This window comes from Pleurodeles waltl, chromosome 2_1 (genome assembly GCF_031143425.1).
Source record: "Pleurodeles waltl isolate 20211129_DDA chromosome 2_1, aPleWal1.hap1.20221129, whole genome shotgun sequence".
NCBI lineage: Eukaryota > Metazoa > Chordata > Amphibia > Caudata > Salamandridae > Pleurodeles > Pleurodeles waltl.
Window position 1 is genome coordinate 565,174,821 of NC_090438.1, and position 20,369 is coordinate 565,195,189.

General features: G+C 41.2%; 1 protein-coding gene across 1 annotated transcript in view; it reads left to right on the forward strand.

The window, feature by feature from the left end:
* The window catches only part of STAC (SH3 and cysteine rich domain), a 1,272,108-nt gene that overhangs the window by 868,646 nt on the left and 383,093 nt on the right, over positions 1-20,369 (forward strand). Inside the window, exon 5 of the mRNA XM_069214962.1 lies at positions 16,385-16,500. Coding sequence (XP_069071063.1) covers positions 16,385-16,500 — 116 coding nt within the window. The remainder of the gene's footprint in view (positions 1-16,384; positions 16,501-20,369) is intronic.

Consider the following 20,369-nt stretch of genomic DNA (forward strand, 5'->3'; position numbering starts at 1 on the left):
ACCTAGAGGCCAAAATCTACAGGTAGCCACTCTGCAAAAAACACCTCTGTTTTCTGTCAAAAAATGGGATGTGTCCACGTTGTGTTTTGGGGCATTTCCTGTCGCGGGCGCTAGGCCTACCCACACAAGTGAGGTATCAATTTTATCGGGAGACTTGGGGGAACGCTGGGTGGAAGGAAATTTGTGACTCCTCTCAGATTCCAGAACTTTCTGTCACCGAAATGTGAGGAAAATGTGTTTTTTTAGCCAAATATTGAGGTTTGCAAATGATTCTGGGTAACAGAACCTGGTCAGAGCACCACAAGTCACCTCATCTTGGATTCCCCTAGGTGTCTAGTTTTAATAAATGCCAAGGTTTGCTAGGTTTCCCTAGGTGCCCGCTGAGCTAGAGGCAAAAATCGACAGCTAGGCACTTTGCAAAAAACACGTCAGATTTCAATGTAAAAATGTGATGTGTCCATGTTGCGTTTCCTGTCGCGAGCATTAGGCCTACCCACGCAAGTGAGGTACCATTTTTATCTGGAGACTTCTGGGAACACAGAATAGCAAAACAAGTGTTATTGCCCCTTGTCTTTCTCTACATTTTTTCCTTCCAAATGTAAGACAGTGTGTAAAAAAGACGTCTATTTGAGAAATGGCCTGTAATTCACATGCTAGTATGAGCACCCCGGAATTCAGAGATGCGCAAATAACCACTGCTTCTCAACACCCTATCTTATGCCCATTTTGGAAATACAAAGGTTTGCTTCATACCTATTTTTCACTCTTTCTGTTAAAGCAAATGAATTGCTGTATAGTCGGTATAGAATGAAAACCCATTGCAAGGTGCAGCTCATTTATTGGCTCTGAGTACCTAGGGATCTTGATGAACCTACAAGCCCTATATATCCTCGCAACCGGAAGAGTCCAGCACACGTAACGGTATATTGCTTTAAAAAATCTGACATTGCAGGAAACAGTTACAGAGTAAAACGTGGAGAAAAATGGCTGTTTCAATATTCTTTTATTTCAGCTGTTATTTTCTGTAGGAAAACCTTCAAGGATCTACACAAATGACCCCTTGCTGAATTCAGAATTTTGTCTACTTTTCAGAAATGTTTAGCTTTCCAGGATCCAGCATTGGTTTCACACCCATTCCTGTCACTAACTGGAAGGAGGCTGAAAGCACCAAAAATAGTAAAAATGGGGTATGTCCCAGTAAAATGCCAAAATGTTGTTGAAAAATTTGGTTTTCTGATTCAAGTCTGCCCGTTCCTGAAAGGTGGGAAGATGGTGATTTTAGCACCAGAAACCCTTTGTTGATGCCATTTTCAGGGAAAAAACCACAAGCCTTCTTCAGCAGCCCTTTTTCCCCATTTTAAAAACAAAAACAAAATTGTCACTGTATTTTGGCTAATTTCTTGGTCTCCTCCAGGGAAAACCACAAACTCTGGGTACCATTAGAATCCCTAGGACGTTGGAAAAAAAGGACGCAAATTTGGCGTGGATAGCTTATGTGGACAGAAAATTATGAAGGCCTAAGCGCGAACTACCCCAAATAGCCAAAAAAGTCCCAGCAGCTAAGAGGTTAATAGTATGAATGCTCATGTGATGGAAATGTACTTTCTTGATATCCCACAGGTTTCTCTTCAATGATCAGGTAGGAGAGCCTTATGCCTCCTTCAGCACATCCACCCCTAGAATTAAAAAAAGGTAGGAAGGGAGGTCCAGAAGCCCTGAAGAATGCCGAGTGACCCAATGGGCAGTTTAGACTTCCACCGAAACATATTGGCAGATGAGAGATGCAGGAATCATTGGATTTTTACTTTAGCATCATGTTGAATTGTATTTAATCATGCTATGGGACACGTTGAATAAAGAAATACAAGGTATTCCCATAAGCATTTTTAGCCTCAACTGGACTCCTGTCATAGTCCAGAGATTTATACATATAAAAGCTCCCTGAAACGGTTGAGCCCTCCTAGGTGGCAGTTGTTTACCTAGGGGAGCAAAGGCACCAATGATGGAGCATGCCACCATCTGAGGGTCAAAGTGTCTCTTCTTATCTTTAAAGATTCCTTAGATTAGACCTTTGCACAGGGGTATGTGTAATCTCTTAGCTTCCACATTGTTTGGGTTCTAGAATTCATATTAAGTAGGAGAAAATGTGTAAGCTAGAGTTTGAAAACTCTTGTGCTCTCCTTAGGTCAGAAATGAGCAGGAATAACAATTTCATGTTTTTTTGGTGCAAGTGAAGGTAAAGCTGGATTTACAAAACCAGGAGCAAGCTGATGACACCAAGTACAATCACTGATGGTGATAACGCGTCCAGTCCTTATAAATTACCTGTACGTGGACACGCTGGAGGTCGGTGAACCTTTTAGCCGAGTTGGGCTCTCCTCATCCTAGAATAGTCGGGTCACGTGAATCAATATTCAATTACTATTGTAACCGATACCCAATACTCAATTAATAGATCGAAATAACACATTAGGAATCAATAACAGTTAGTATTTCGACGCACCATGACCTTTCAGTCATGAATAACCACACCAGTTTATTAAAAGTTAATGAGTTTATTTCCCTATATTAACAAAGCTAGCACAATGTATGTATAAGTCTCAAGACCAAATGATATATGTATACGAACATTACTAGCTGTCCATAACGGCGGAAGAAACGCAATCTACGCAAAATCTGTATTATAATGCACTCGGTTATAGCAATGCAAATCACTAATATAAGTAACTGACTTTGACTAATTTCATACATCAGTCAGCATAACAAGATTTCAATTTAGCATGGTGCATCAGATGAAAACCCTCGACTAACCTCTAATTAGCATTGGGATGTGGGATTTCATGCAAAACAAATTTAGTCAACACAAATTTGGCAAACTTCTAGCTTGGGCCCTATCAAAATAGCAGTTGGTACCTAAAAGGAAAAACACAATGTATAATACAATTATCCTTTCATAATTACCAATTACAATCAGCATTCAAGAAAGTCTTCGTCCTTCAGGTACCAGTTCGATCAGCATGGGACAGATTTCAAAGGGGCAGAGTTAAGGGCAAGTTTCCTTGCAGCAGCAAGGAGAATGGGGCAAAGTTACTGCATGGGCAAAACGGGGCAAATCAAAATTAAAGTCTCTAGGGTGAGAATTCTCAAAGTCTCTTTCTCTGGGATAGAGAAAAGGGCATCAAGATGTCGTCTAAGATGGCGTCTGGCATTTGGCTTCAAAGATGGCATCAAGGAAAATGGCTGACTTCTCTTTGTTCAGTGGGTTTAAGTAAGAAGCATTCCAAATTCTGCAGGGTCTTCCATTGGAGGGTTCATAGGGTGGCTTCAATTTGACCAATGGAAAATGTCTTTCTCCTAGTACTCATTTATGCATACATTGTCCTTGGAGCCTTGGAACACAAGTTGCCACACAGTTTGCCAATTATTTCGGTATCAGTACTCTTATTGTCCGCACCTGCTGAGACTGACCTTGCTTCAAAGGGGATGAAACTTGCCTAGCACGAAACCTTGGAGTTAAGTGTGTTAGTCATCTCTACTGGAAAAATACAACCTTAAATTAAAATATTCATTTTATTAGTTCAAGGAAAAGCCACGCAGTTAGAATTTGAGACCAGGCAACTAGGCCAGAGCCTCTACTAAATTTAAGCTAAGCACAAACAGTTTCAATAAGAAATCATGGCACACATTTGCAATTATGACGGATTACTACAATTTTCAATTCTTCATGATTAATAAAGCTCGTTTATAATATTGGCGAACTACTCAGAGGGCACAATTTCCCACGTACATTATTTTATTTACTAAAATCACACTACATTATACGATTTTGGTTACATGATATATGAATATATGTTGGTCCTTCCTTTTCTGCGTCATCAATCCCTCCTCTGATGACTAATTATGTCATCACATCAAATCTTCCCACAAATTTTATTCCATTAAAATTCTGTTTAGTAATTTGGCACTTCAGTCAATTCCCTCTTTCTTTTGGTTCCCTTTGATTTTTCTCTGTATATTTCTACCATTTTATTTTCTATGTTCTCCTCCTTTCTCCTTTTGTTTCTTGTTTTCAATATTTTAATAGCCTTCCATATCCCCAAATGCCTAACAAACAAATTAATACTATTAATATTCCTTTTACAATTTTCAGTAACAATCCATTCCAAATGTTTCTGAGCCAATTTCCCACGGACGCAAATCCTTTTCCAACCTTCTCCCACACTCCTGGTTCTTTCAATTCTTTCAAATCTGTACTTTCGTTAGTTAAATTTGTAAGCATTTTTCTAATTTGCCCGCTGTTGTCCGGAATATAAGAACAACAGTGACGTGCACCAAGCATTTTGCAAACGCCGCCATCCTTTGCTAAAAGAATGTCTAAGGCAAGCCGATTTTGAAGAGTCATGGCTCTTTCTGCAGCAAGTTCAGCATCCATCAGGATTATAGCTCCTGAGAATTTTGTCAGCATGTCATGCACAATAGTAGACAACTTTTGTATCTTAATTGAATTCAATATGACTCCCACTGAAGGAATCATCTCTCCAAATATATCTCCTACCACACCAGAAGCTGTCTCCCTTTTCTGAACATGATGTGATTCAGACAGCTTTGGAAATTTCTTTAAGTCGTCCAGTTGATAAACCTTTGGGAATACTATTCCCAAATAACATCTCCCATACCATCCTTTAGGAAGACGATAATAGGCGTTAAGTCCACAAATATAATATATCCCTGGAATAACTGGGTCTTGTCCATTCAGCATGAACGTCCATTTGGGTTGAAACAAAAACGTATGTTTACATTCACTCGTTCCCACAAAAACTGTGTCGTAATATGACTTATGTCTATGTACACAGAACCTCCCTACGTGTAATGCATCTAAAGCTATTTTCCCTTGTGTCTTTATTGCGGCAAAAGCATAGTTATCTACAGATGTCCTTTTATGTAATTCCCTTTCTAATTTCTCCTTCACCGCTTTCCTCGTATCGTCAGTGTGATCCAAAAAGCTTATCTCCATCGGTGAAAGTAAGCATGTAAGGTTCTCTCTATGTACCTGAGCTGTGTGAAAAGGTGACAACGGCTCAAAGAAGCTCCTCATCAATTCTATATAATAATCTCTTACTACTTTACTCAGGTACTCGATTATGGGGATATATGCAAATGTAACATCCTGATTGGAATAAAAGTAGTGAATATACTCCTGGCCATAAAATCTGGTCATTATTAAACTACATGTAATCCCGTATGTAAGAGGCATGCTATGATATGTCACCCCTTCCACTACTGAGGTAGGTATTTGTGTGCATACATAACAATCTTTCGCATCCATGGTCTCAACATACTCACTCAGCAAGCGATAGAAAACATTGGACGAAAGTTCCTTTTTATCATGCAAATGTCTTTCGTCTTGTTCGAGTTTCTTGTTAGTTCAGTAATAGGTTTAGAAGTAGAAGATTCATTCGTCTCTTTCTCATCCTTTTCATGCATTCCAATAACTATTGCTACAATGATTAGTACACATGCAGTTATTAGACCTATACACACGTATTTACAACACTTCATTTTATGCCCCTGTGTAGTGTAGCCTGTCATGATCTATATAGAATCAGAAAGTTGAAGACACTTTATCAAATCGGATTTGCTGATATATACAAAGCTGAACGAGTTCAATGTTCACACGGTTTTCTTTAGCACCTTTGTCATTTATCGATTTAGCAGCTTTGTCTAAAAATCGGTTTAGCATCTTTGTCTCAAAATCGGTTTCAAAGTCAATCAAGTTTAGCAATGTCTTAACCGGTTTAAAAGTCAATCAGGTTATCAATGTCTTATTCGGTAAAGTTCATGGAACTTCGCTTCTCAAGTGCCAAAATGAAGTTCTGCTTCTTCGTTCTCAAGACTTAGAGATAGGAATTTTTCTGACCAATCGTTAGTGGCTTTGTATGCCCACTCCGGACCAGAATACCTTCTGCTCGGTATTCTTTTCCTTTTCAATTTTGCATCTCCCTTTGATTCTCTCTCGCCGGTGCTTTCTTCCTTGGCCGAGTCTTTCTCTTCACTTGGAGTTGCTATTTCGACCGACGCTTCTTTTCTTTTCTCTTTCAACATTGGTCCTTCACTTTCGTTTAATGTTTCTCTGATCCTTAACTTCACTGGCGATATGCTTTGTCTTCGTTTTGCACTATTTTCGCCTGATGGACCTGCAACCACTTCTAGAAGGGTTTGAACAGTTTCACTCTGTCCTGTCTTGTCTTCTCTCTCTAGGAGGTCAATCAGGTTTTCCTTTTCTTTTCCTGTATCGTCTGCTTCTGGGAAAGCCCTCCTCTGACCAGGCTCTCCTGCTCCTTCACCTGTCTCAGGCTCTTTGTCTCCTTCACCTGTCTCAGGCTCTTTGTCTCCTTCACCAGTCTCAGGCTCTTTGTCGCCTTCAGGACCTTCATCACTTCCTGAGGCTTCTCCTTGGTCCTCCTCAAATGGATCGGTCGCTTCTTCCTCAGAAAATTTCTCTCCTTCCTCTATTTCTACCTGTTCGCCTCCAGGTTCTCTTTGTTCTGTCTCGGTGCCTGGTACTCTCTTGTCAAACACTGGCGATTTCAGCACTTCAACTTCCTCTTCTGTGGGGCACGTCACCCTTATCGTGTGACTGGCGTGAATCCAGTTGGGAACTCCTGCACACTTCACAGCGGTAGTAGTTGTCAGAATCACTTGGAAAGGTCCTTTACAACGGGGTTCCAGACACAACTTCCTCACGTGCTTCTTTATCACGACCCAGTCACCTGCTTTCAGGGCGTGTCCTGGACCTTGGATCGGTGGCAAGGTGGTTGACTCCACCTGGTGAGAAAAAGAGCGCACCACATCAGCTAGACCTTTGCAGTAGTCCAACACCATATCATCTGTAATATTCAAAAGAGCATTGGCAGGAACTGCTGGAAGCCTCATTGCTCTACCCATGAGGATCTTGTGCGGGGACAGTCCAGTTTTCCTATCAGGGGTGTTTCTCATTGACATTAACACCAAGGGCAATGCGTCAGGCCATTTTAAGTTTGTTGAAGCACATATTTTCGCCATCCTCGATTTCAATGTGCCATTCATTTGCTCCACTAGACCTGAGGCTTCAGGGCGGTAGCTACAATGCAACTTTTGCTCGATGTTCAGCGCTGCACAAAGCAATTTTATTACTTCGTTATTGAAGTGACTTCTCCTATCTGATTCTAAGGAGATCGGGATTTCGAAACGTGGTATTAGTTCTCTCAAGAGTAGTTTTGCAACTGTGAGACTGTCATTTCTGCGTGTAGGGTATGCTTCAATACAGTGACTAAAAATACACACAATCACCAACACATACTTCAAGCCTCCATGCACAGGCATTTCAATAAAATCCATTTGCATCCTGCTGAATGGACCTCCTTTCCTCCCAATGTGGCTAAAATTTACTATTGTTCCTTTCCCTGCGTTCATTTGTTGACAAATGACGCAACAATGGCAAACTGCTTCAGCAACTTGACGGAATTTGGGGTTAAACCAATCAGTTTTGAATAATCTAACCATGGCGTCCCTTCCAAGATGGGCTTGTCCATGGTAGAATTTGGCCAACTGTGTCAAAAGACTGTTTGGCAGAACCAATTTCCCTTCACTTGAAACCCACAGATCATCTAGTTTCTTTACGCATTGCAATTTGGTCCATGAGAGTTTCTCATCTTCACTAACATCATTCTGTAAAGACTTCAATTCATCCATTGCATCTACAACCTTTAGAGCAAAAGCTTCACTTGGTTTGAGTTCTGGCTCATTTATCAAGTTCCATTCATCTCTGAGCAATATACAGTTCAATGCGCAAAACCTTACGACTTGATCTGCATATCCATTTCCCGAAGAAATGTAATCCTGTGATTTCGACTGTGCACTGCATTTTACAACTGCTACTTCTCCTGGTAACTGGATGGCATGTAACAATTCTCTTATTCTTTCACCATTTTTCACTGGTGATCCTGAAGAGGTCATGAAGCCTCTCTGTGACAACTACTGTCCAAAGTCATGCACTATTCCAAATCCGTACTCACTGTCAGTGTAAATGGTGACTTTCATCAATGCGGAAAGTTGGCAAGCTCTAGTAAGTGCTACCAGTTCCGCTACTTGTGCAGAGTAAACTCCTTGAAGCTAAGATGCTTCCAGAACACCTGTTATTGTACATACAGCATATCCTGCTTTCAATATTCCTAGTGCATCTCTTAAACACGAACCATCAACAAAAATAACTTGATCATTTTCTTCCAATCAGGTGTCTTTGATATCAGGTCTTGGTTTTGTACAAAATTCAGTCACCTGAAGACGGTCGTGCTCGATGTCTTCAGCGTTCTCAATTTCGGCATTTTCACTGGGAAACAAGGTTGCTGGATTCAACGTAGTGCACTGTTTCATCTGCACATTAGGTGATCCCAGAATTATTGTCTCGTACCTTGTAAGCCTAGCACCGGTCATGTGCTGTGTTCGGGAACGTGTCAAAAGTATCTCGACTTAGTGAGGGACCATGACTGTTAAAGGATGTCCCATCACTATTCCCTCACTCTGATTTAGGCTGATACCAACTGCTGCTACGGCACGCAAGCAACCCGGCAGTGCTGCTGCAACCGGATCCAAAGTAGCTGAAAAATATGCTACTGGTCTGTTTACGCCACCATGGGCTTGAGTCAAGACAGACAAGGAACATGCATCACGTTCATGACAAAACAATGTAAAAGGCTTTGTGTAATCAGGCATACCTAAAGCTGGAGCCCTGCACATGCATTCCTTTAATTCAATAAAAGCATCCATCTCATCTCCTTTCAGCTCTATTTCATCCTGCGCATCTTTCTGGGTCAGTTTCAGTAAAGGTTTTGCTAGAGTTGAGAAATTGGGAATCCATTGGCGACAATAGCTCACCATTCCCAAAAACTTTCTCACCTCTCTTCTCGTCTTCGGTGGACTCATTTGAAGTACTCTTGTTATTCTTTCTTTCATAATTCTTCGTGACCCTTTCTCTATTTGGTGACGCAAATATTTCACTTTCTTCTGGCAGAATTGTAATTTCGAAGGGGACACTTTATGTCCGTTCCTTCCCAAATGGTTCAATAGGGCAATGGTATCAGCTGTACAGTCACTTTCTCTCTTAGATGCGATCAGCAAATCATCAATGTACTGTACCAAGATTGATTCAAATGGCAATTCCAATGATTCCAAATCTTTCTTTAGAATCTGAGTGAGAACCACTCAGCATCACAGGGAACTTGAAACATTATCACAGCTGGATTTGGTATCACGGGACAACATTTGACTATTATGTCATTTATTTTCCTCAAATCCTGAACAATCCGGACCTTTCCACTCGGTTTTATCAGTCCCATAATTGGTGAATTACATGGACTGCTTAACACTTCTTTTAGTACTCCCTGTTTTACAAACTCATCAATGAGTTGGGCGACTTTCATGAGGGTGTCTTGCGCCATATGGTATTGTGGTGTCTGGGGAAAAGTTACATTGGGTTTTACTGTCACTTTCACTGGTTCCACTCCTTTGACCAATCCTACTTCTTTCCCTGTCATATCCCACACTTCCTTTCCAACTTTTTCCTGTAACTCACCAGGAATATCTGCTTCAGTGAGCATTGGATAAAGAGTAATCAGGGGATACTCTTCATCGACAGTTTCCACTTCGTCCCCCCCTACACCATCCTCTTCTTCTCCATCACTGTTTGTCTGAATTTTAATTCCATCATTTGAACACATAATCGAGCATCCCAATTTACACAATAAATCTCTCCCTAATAGTGATATCGGGCTTGAGTCACACACCACAAATTTATGTGACCCTTGATAGTTACCAATTCTGACTTGCACTGGATCAGTGATTGGGTTTGTCAGGTACCTATTTGCTGCTCCCACTACTTGAACTGTTCTCCCTGAAAGTGGCAAATTTGGTACTTCAATGTTCCTAACAGTAGAGTGTGTAGCTCCCGTGTCAACCAAGAATGAAACGCGATGACCCATAACTCTTCCTTCCACATACGAACCCTTTTGATCGACTTCCAAAGATGCTGCAAGCATACAATTTCCCTCCTCATCTGAACTTTCACTCTCCCATACATCGTTTATTCCATTCTCACTGTGTAACGGGAATTGGTGTACTGTGTCATTTTGGTTCATTCCTTGACCCGTGACCTGTTGAGGAAGCATTACTTGTGGCTGATTCATTGGTGCTAAGGGTATTTGCATTTGCTGATTAGGTACCATAGGAAACTGCTGTTGCATTGGCTGCAACTGCGCCATTTGTACACGGGGCATTTGCACCTGCTGCGGTTGTATGGGTTGTAAACCCTCATCTGATTTACATTATTTTGAAAATGTGGATTTGGACCTCGCAAATTCGGCCCTCTCATATTCTGAAATGCATTGACATCATTGTTTTGCTGACCTACACCTTCCTGCAACATCATTGGGCACTCCCGTTTCCAATGCCCGATGATTCCGCACGTGTGACATGGCATCACCTTCTTCATTGCCTGTATAGCATTTGGAATCATAACAGTATTTAAGTCAGGACCATTATTCACAAAACCTCCTCGACCTCTGCCTCTCATCTGTGGTTGAAACATAGCATGTCCCTGCTGTTGCTGATGCGGCATCTGTTGTTGAAAACCTTGCAAACCTGTCTGAGCTGCTCTAAGCTGCATCACCATCACCTTTTCTTTCAACCTTTTCTGTTTTGTCTCAATCTCATCACTGCAGTATTTTGCATAGTTCAACACTTCATCGATCGATTTCGACTGCCAACAAATCAAATGCATTTTAATCATCTGACTGACCTCGGGTCTCAACCCTTCCACAAATCTGAACACGAAATGGAGCATGTCCTTTGCCTCAATCGTTTCCGTGCCACTGTAATTTCTAAACGCTTTCAACAATCTCTCATAGTACGCATGTATCGACTCTTTAGCCTCTTGTGTTGTTCTGTCAATCCTCTGCCAATCCACATTTTTCGACACAACCTTGGTTTTCAAGTGCTCAATCACCTTATGGTATAAACTCATTACCGTAGGCGATGGTGCACCTGTGTCCCTATCTCTTTCTGGTTCACTTGTCGGCCAACCTACAGCCCTTTTACAGTCTTCCCATAAATCTGCCGGAACCACAATTTCAAATAAGGTATTCAGGTCTTCCCAGAGACATTTTGCGAGTTTCACAAATCTATCTGTTTGTTGATACCATTCGATCGGTTTCTCTCTTAATTTAGGGAATTAATCCGTTAAGGATTGAATATCACACCTGTGCCATGGTACATGTACAAGTTTTCCCCCTGCTGTCTCTCTCATTGGCAACATGGTTATCAGATCGTCATTCTGTTGTGCTTTTTCGTTCCAACCTGGGGTACTTTCCTTCTTTTTGTCCTTTTTCTTAACCCACCTGCTTTCCCACTTATCTAGACATCTCCAGACCTGCACGCTCTGCACTATCTCCTTAAGGTGCGTTTTCATCCCTGCCGATCTCATGTGTTCAAAATCTTTTGTCTCAAAGTCTAGCCTGTAACTTCTGCTCAAATGTTAAGTCTTACCTATATCGATCTCGTTTCTGTCTGCAATTTCTTGAAACTTCTTATGTATGTTGCTCACTTCTCTTGTAATCCTAGGGCACACGTATCTCAGCTCTTCTTCTGTGTATGACTCTAATCTATTCAGACCCATTGTTCCCTCCATCTGCTTCCATGCCCAATCTTATTTTATTCAGGTATTCCTCTCCCTTCCCGCTGGATGTATTCTGTGGGCAGTTCAGACTGTTGAATCATTGTGTTAGCTGTTGTGCGTTCAGTCCCATCAATGTAGCACTTACATCAACTGCTACTGATGGTTGCTGTAACGTTTCAGTCTTTGAAGTTAACAGTACTAATAGTGGTGGGTTTGACCTTACCACTGTCGACGGAGCACAAATTGGAATTGGACTAAATCCCGACAAGGACCCAGATACATTTGGCAGTGTTGCTATCGGAGTCGCTTCTGGAGTGTTTTCTATGCATCTTCTCCCTGTCTCACTTTGTGTCATTACCCCTTGGTCGCATACGTTTGAGTTTGCCTGTATCTACAATGGTACTGGCGGACCCACAGTGATAGGCAGAGATATTGCATCTGGATTCTGTCTGTTCCCCGAATTCTGTGGCATGTTAATCCCCACATTATGGTTCATCATTGCTGGCATTCCTAACTGGCTCTCTGTTACTCGAGTGTACCTCGGCACTTCTTGTACCTGCTTTTGAGGCATCACAAATTGTGTTGATTCGGCTTGAATCAATGTCGGTCTTTGATAACTCTGTCCTCCCTGGGCCACTAAATCAGAGGTCATTCCCAAGTTATGCTCATCACAGCAGTGCCTTCGAACCTGCGGCTGATAATTATTGACAGGTTTCAATTTAGGCACGTCAGGATATATTCTCTGAATTTGTGGTATTTGTGGTGAGAAAGGCATATCGGAACTGCTCTGCCTCTGTGATATTCTCCAATTCGGTGTCACATTACCTTGTATTGGTTCTGGAGGGGCAGTACTAATGCTTGAGCTTTTTTCGCTTTCCACATATCGTGGCGGGCGATCATTTAACAATTGTATAATGAACTCCTCGTCGTCTGACTCGTCTGACCCTTTTGAGTTTTTGTTATTTTCTCTATCTCTGGACTGACTCCTATTTGTTTTATAGGTAGCTCTCCTTCCTTCCGTTTCTGCTTCATCAGTAATTGCTGGGAACAATTTAATTCCCTGCAGTACATCTGATCTCCAAACCTTTTGTGTGCTATCCCATCTAGCATCCGCTAGTGTCTTTTCTACTTTTCTTATTTTTGTCTCAAATTTCTTTTGTTGTTGGTTTCTAGCTATTAGCTCCCAAATTGCTAGTGCCTCAAACTGTGCTGGCCTTGGAGGTACTTTCATGTCGTATAGCGCAAATCTTAGATTCTCCAAAACCCTTAGGTTAAATGACCCATGGATAGGGAACTCTACACTTCGATGCTTCTCTGTTAATTTGCACCATTGCTTTAGCCAAAGACATGGTGCTACACCCTTTTCCTCAATCACGGTGTAAGCTGGTGTACCCTCAGGAGGTGTTTCTTCTCCTACATTTGCTTTAATATAAACATCTCCCCTCATGGCACTCTTAAATGCTTTGAAAAATGTCATCTTTCCGTCTTTTATTTTTCTAAAATATGTAGTCAATAAATGACTTTAATTCCCGGAATACTCTTCGCTTGCCTTTCCCCACCAATTGCGCTTCACGGACTGCGTCCAATCCGTGCGCGATCCTTCTCGCCAACCAACCTATCCCAGCGCGGCTCCTAGTGATGTCACACCCACACACTTCGGCTGACAAAGTCCCGTGGCTTGTCCTCCTTCATTCAGCTTCACTCAAAACTAATTTCTGCAATATATCGCGAGCACTAACCAAAAGAAGAAAACAAATCTGTCGGTTTACTACAGGAAGGGTAATACAATCGCTTCAGAAACCTTAGGGATTTTTCACTAGCCTCTGCAGTTATTCCATCTTTCTCGGTCTCCCACTTTTGCAAGTAAAATTTGGCCCGCAAACTTTACTCTCAACTGATCAATGAACTATTCTAGCGCGTCTTAGAATTCGTCAAATCTCAAAGTCGAAAATGTTCTTTCATGCCTCAATATTCATACCGACTTGTTGACCACGCCCGATCAACCTACTAAACCGAACAGATTACATTAATCAAGTGTCTCATACACTTTTCAACATACTCCGGAGTCTCTTGACCTCGCAGGCCCCGTCTCAACATCAACAACCACGTGGGCAATTTTTCCTGCGCAAAGCGCTGCACACATGTGAAGTTCGACGACTTCCCTACTCTCACACTTTGGAGTCACACTCCTCTAAAACTTCAACTGGAGTTCGTAACCCCCCCTAAAAATCCTCACAAGCTTTTCAATTCATCTGCCGCAATAAGCAATGCAAGCGCAAAACCCTAACTTCACTCATACCGTCACTAGAAACGCCGAAAACATTCTCACATCTCCATGTCCTCCATTCGCAAGCTCCGAGATCCCGGGAAAGTCATTGGGGACTTAGGGCATCATCATCTCACCAACTTGTTTTATGACAGAAAATTCTAACTTAAGTTCGTCTATTGCTCAGATGGGGTCCCAAAGGGCGAAACCATCAATCTCTGCTACCATCTACTGATAACGCATCCAGCCCTTATAAATTACCTGTACCTGGACACGCTGGAGGTCGGTGAACCTTTTAGCCGGGTTGGGCTCTCCTCATCCTAGAATAGTCGGGTCACGTGAATCAATATTCAATAACTATTGTAACCGATACCCAATACTCAATTAATAGATCGAAATAACACATTAGGAATCAATAACAGTTAGTATTTCGACGCACCATGACCTTTCAGTCATGAATAACCACACCAGTTTATATAAAGTTAATGAGTTTATTTCCCTATATTAACAAAGCTAGCACAATGTATATAAGTCTCAAGACCAAATGATATATGTATACGAACATTACTAGCTGTCCATAACGGCGGAAGAAACGCAATCTACGCAAAATCTGTATTATAATGCACTCGGTTATAGCAATGCAAATCACTAATATAAGTAACTGAATTTGACTAATTTCATACATCGGTCAGCATAACAAGATTTCAATTTATCATCATGTTAAACGTTACAGCAACCATCAGTAGCAGTTGATGTAAGTGCTACATTGATGGGACTGAACGCACAACAGCTAACACAATGGTGCATCAGATGAAAACCCTCGACTAACCTCTAATTAGCATTGGCATGTGGGGTTTCATGCAAAACGAATTTAGTCAACGCAAATTTGGAAATCTTCTAGCTTGGGCCCTATCAAAATAGAAGTTGGTACCTAAAAGGAAAAACACAATGCATAATACAATTATCCTTTCATAATTACCAATTACAATCAGCATTCAATCAGCATTCAAGAAAGTCTTCGTCCTTCAGGTACCAGTTCGATCAGCATGGGGCAGATTTCAAAGGGGCAGAGTTAAGGGCAAGTTTCCTTGCAGCAGCAAGGAGAATGGGGCAAAGTTACTGCACGGGCAAAATGGGGCAAATCAAAATTAAAGTCTCTAGGGTGAAAATTCTCAAAGTCTCTTTCTCTGTGATAGAGAAAAGGGCATCAAGATGTCGTCTAAGATAGTGGCTGGCATTTGGCTTCAAAGATGGCATCAAGGAAAATGGCTGACTTCTCTTTGTTCAGTGGGTTTAAGTAAGAAACATTCCAAAATCTGCAGGGTCTTCCATTGGAGGGTTCATAGGATGGCTTCAATTTGACTAATGGAAAATGTCTTTCTCCTAGTACTCATTTATGCATACATTGTCCTTGGAGCCTTGGAACACAAGTTGCAACACAGTTTGCCAATTATTTCGGTATCGGTACTCTTATTGTCCGCACCTGCAGAGACTGACCTTGCTTCAAAGGGGATGAAACTTGCCTAGCACGAATCCTTGGAGATAAGTGTGTTAGTCATCTCTACTGGAAAAATACAACCTTAAAATAAAATATTCCTTTTATTAGTTCAAGGAAAACCCACGCAGTTAGAATTTGAGACCAGGCAACTAGGCCAAAGCCTCTACTAAATTTAAGCTAAGCACAAACAGTTTCAATAAGAAATCATGGCACACATTTGCAATCATGACGGATTACTACAATTTTCAATTCTTCATGATTAATAAAGCTCGTTTATAATATTGGCGAACTACTCCGAGGGCACAATTTCCCACGTACATTATTTTCTTTACTAAAATCACACTACATTATACGATTTTGGTTACATGATATATGAATATATGTTGGTCCTTCCTTTTCTGCGTCATCAATGGTGAGGTGATTTAGTAGCATATCAAAAATAGAAGTACTAAAAACGTGTGCAAAAGTCACATTGCATGCCAGTGCTTACGTTTTTTTAGATGATTTTTACATCAGTGCATTTTCGCATGTCAACATCGTCTATAGGTTTGACGGGTCGGTGGATCATTGTATCCAAATCTAGAAATCTGTATGTGACCTCAAAGGTACAGGTTCAAAACCCGGAGCGTCCACGCAACCTCTTAACCTTTCTATGTTAATAAAATGGGTACCATTGAGTTGGGTAATAATAAATATCTGTTATTCAGTGCAAATATACCCCAACGGATGAACGTGGGATTTTCTTTGTGCGGTAAATGTGTGTGCATTTCATCTGATATAAGTGTAAAGTGTAAATTGGTGTGTGCGTGAATGAGCTCGTGTTTTCTATTTAACGCTTACAGAGAAATAGAATAGGGAAAGGTAGATCAAGGTTGCATTTTCCATCATTCATGTTTCTTCTCTCTTGTTGCAGCATGTGGTAATAAGGTCGACCCTGTATATGAAACCCTGAGATTTGGAACATCCTTGGCCCAGAAAAACAAGAAAGGAAGCTCTGGAAGTGGATCTGATTCGCCAAACCGGAACTCTGTAATTCAGTTTCTTTATTTTAGTTTCAGTCTAATAAATTTAGCTTATCTTCAACTGGAAGCCGAAATCTGAATCAGTTCATCAAACACCTTTCTTGAAATTTTGCCTTAGTAGTGAAATAGCCTATATATAATTTATAATATTCTTTGACATGGCAACATGATCAATTCATTATATAGGTTGAAGACAGTTTGTTCAATGTTTGTTGTAGACAAGTGAATGTCGGTCACCTAGACTATAGATTGGTAGAATGTCTTGCCCTTGCTGCAGTGCTTCTGTTTTTCACTGGTTGCTCATTGCTCCACGTGTGCACTACGCATAGATAAAGAAAGAAGCTCCTTCCTAATTTGCTTATTGTGAGATGGGAAATACAGATGATTTTTAAAGCATGTTGGTTTGATGCGATAATATTTTGAATGAGCTGATAGATAGACGGATGAATAGATAGATAGACAGATAGATAGACAGATAGATAGATAGATAGATAGATAGATAGATAGATAGATAGATAGATAGATAGATCGAGTGATCGACCGTCCTTCCCCTGAAGACCGGTTCCCACTTTATACCTTTCTAGTGCTGTTTGTTAAGTAAGAAGAGATGGGGCCAGCTTCTCTCAGAAACATGTCTAAGGCTGAATTGCAATAAACCCTTTGACCTCCATAGCATGCGTTACTGTCTGTCATGCTATCTATGATAGCTCTTCTCCTCCCTGTTTTCAACTCCCCACAATCTCCTACACCTCAGTACCAGTTCCTGCAGTTCAATGATGCCATCGCCGGAGTTTCAGCTCTGGCTCGCACTGGAACACACAAACAGACTTCTGTCCTACAGATGAACAAGCAGTAAAAAAGCCCCAGAGGAACTGCAATTCCTAATCAGTTAACAGTCCAAGGTGGTATAAATGCTTCCCACTCTTCATAATACTTAACCTCTGCTGAAAGGGATTACTGTTTAGCCTTATTTATGAAATTGTAACACACCTGACAGGGAAAGGGCAAGAATGTGCCAAATTTAAAATAATATGACACATTCCTGCCTTTTGCCAGTGCTGGCTCATTTGTGGCTGCCTAGAGCCAACACAGGCACTCTTGCACCATGGTGCAAGGGTGCCTTTGTTGCTGACAGGATTGGTTTTATGCAGGAAGAACCTTCCTACACAAAAACAATCCCCTGAGGCATGTCCCTCTTGCAGGATCCAGTACACATTGAAAGTGGAAGTAACAAGGAGAAATAAAGATATTTCTCCTTGTTACTCCTTGCCTGGGAAGGTGTAGCAGTAGTGGTGCTTTCCCAGGTGTATCACTAATGGTAAATCTGGGAATGTGTCAAAAGGCATGGGTGCTGCCTGGGAACTCCCACACATCACCAACTGAACGCCTCCATGGGGCAGTGTAATGCAATGCAGCGTTTTGTGCTGTGTTGCATTATTCCAGATTTATCACGCCACTCAGGGCCACACAAGATGGCCATCTGTGGCTTTATAAATTTGCATTTTAAGGACTGTGTCACTTTTGCACCCCGTTGCCTGGTGCAAAAGAGATGCAACCATTTAATATATATGGCCCTAGATTTCCTGCCCTTATGCTGCTACAGATTGACTGAGTGCTTTAGTGCTGACAATGCCATTCTTATCACCTGAAGTGTTTATAGTAATATAAAAAGGATACAAAAAATAAATTGCGATAGATGGACACAAAGGCTGTGAGTTCCAATGATTGAAAAAAACTAAAATCACTCTTGCCTTCCTACCAACATCATATGTCCAAGAGTGCGATCATCAACTAATTAAACCCCATAATTATCAAGATAAATACATCTGTATTCTGTTCTTGATTACAATGGAGGCATGTGTAGAAAAGATTTGATTTAAAAAAAGAATCAGAAGAGCTCCTGAATTTGAACCTACATTTAGGAATTATTAGGATTGTGGAAAGCACAAGTAGAAATAATTCTATGGTGAGATTGCAGAATTATGTCCTAGATGTGCCAGTGACACCCTTCTACCTCCTAATCAGTGTTAAAGCCGAGAAGGATACATAAGTGTTTAACAGTCCTAATGTGGGATATCAGACAGTTGATGAGGAACAAATGGCTTCATTGATGAAATCGAATCTACTCAAATCTTGGTTGGTCGGAGGAAGCTGTGTTTGTGTCTGTGTGTGTGTGTGTGTGTCAGAGAGACTGGAGACTCCCATCAAACTACTGTTGGGATACTAATATTGAAGTTTGTCTTCGACCAACAATTTTCAATGGAGTGGTAGGTTCATGGGCCTACTAAAAGCCATAGCTCTTATGTCCACACCCTGTCACAACACATTTGTTGCCTAGTACGCAAGATGGAGTTACTATAGCAGGGGCCAGGATTTAATCTAATTTGGTCTACTGTAATGCTTTGTTCACCAGAGCTCCTACAACAAATCAGTGAGTCACCTACAATATCTAAAAGTATTCAGTATACAGTGTGTTGGCGGGGAAGGGTGGTGTAACTATGCCACATCAATTATAAGAAAAATTACTTTGGCTCTCATAAGCGCACACGTCAAATTTCAGACAATGCTCTTGGTCTACAAATTCACCTGGCAGAAGTGCCCACAACACTGAAGGCATAGCTTTTTAGGATAATCTACTGATTAAACTTTCAAGTCATCTTCAAGAGTCCTGTTGCTGGCATCATGTTTGAGAAGGAGCACAAAATGATACAGATGGAGGAGACTAGGCTCTGGAATGAACTAGCCGTCCTTGATGGCTCTACAGCATTAAGATAGTTTTGGTGCTTTATATACACACCATGGACAATGGACTAAATGATATGCACTTGGATTTAAACTACTAATATATGCCTTTTAGGCATAACAACAATCTCCATTCTTCTAAATATCCATCCACCCTTTTCCCTTCACTTGCTCCTGCAATTCTTATGTAAAGCATGGAACTGGATTGATAACTCTATGGTAAGAGCCTTCTGTTTTGGTCTGAGCTGTTGCCGAGCTACCAAAAAGGTAAACACTCTAGAACTAAAAAGTAAAATTAGGTTTATGTGAGGAATCCTGAGCTTACCTTGTTCACTTAGCATGAGCTGCAGGCTTTTATCAGGAAAAGTGCATGTACACAACCTTTGCAACACCAAAACAATATTACATTCAGGAGAAAAAACACATAAAGTTTCCAAGCCAATTTAGTAAAAAATAAAGTTAATTTTACTCATTAAATATAGTATCACAGCAATACAAATCAGGTAATGACAGGAAAAGAAAAAGTCAAAAAATTCCCATAGAAGCAAAAATGGGGCCAAAATATAATGTAAGTAAATAATATGCAGTGCACCGAGATCTAAACACCCTCCACAACTGACCAGCAATCAAGTGAGGTTGAGAAAAGCATGCAAGAACATCCTAGTCAAAATATGTGGGTAATCAAGGGGAGAGAGACTCATCTGAGACGGCACTTAGAAACTCTTGTGGGGGTCCCAGGCCAGGGTTTTACTTGGAGGCAGGCTTCTAACTCCTCTGTTCCAGGCCATAGACAAAAGTCCAGTTCAAGCAGGGGCTGCTGTTATTTTACAAAGTAAACATCTGACTCTGTCCTAGGAACTTCCTCCCAGCCACAGCCTTAAGGGAGGCTGTACACAGTTACTGGCTTCTCTGGGATAGGTTCTGGTACCCCCTTGTTCCTGTGAGTGGAAGGAGTTCAGCTTCCTTGACCCTCGGGAGTGTCTTTAGCTCTGGAGATTAGAGGAGACCCGGTTTATCTCCAGTCCTCCCTCAATTGATAGGTATGTCTTCCACAGTTTCCTCTGTCTTCTTCAGAAGTCCTGCAACATTCTGCTTTCCAGTTGATTGGCAGTTCTCTTTATAGTAATAAATCAG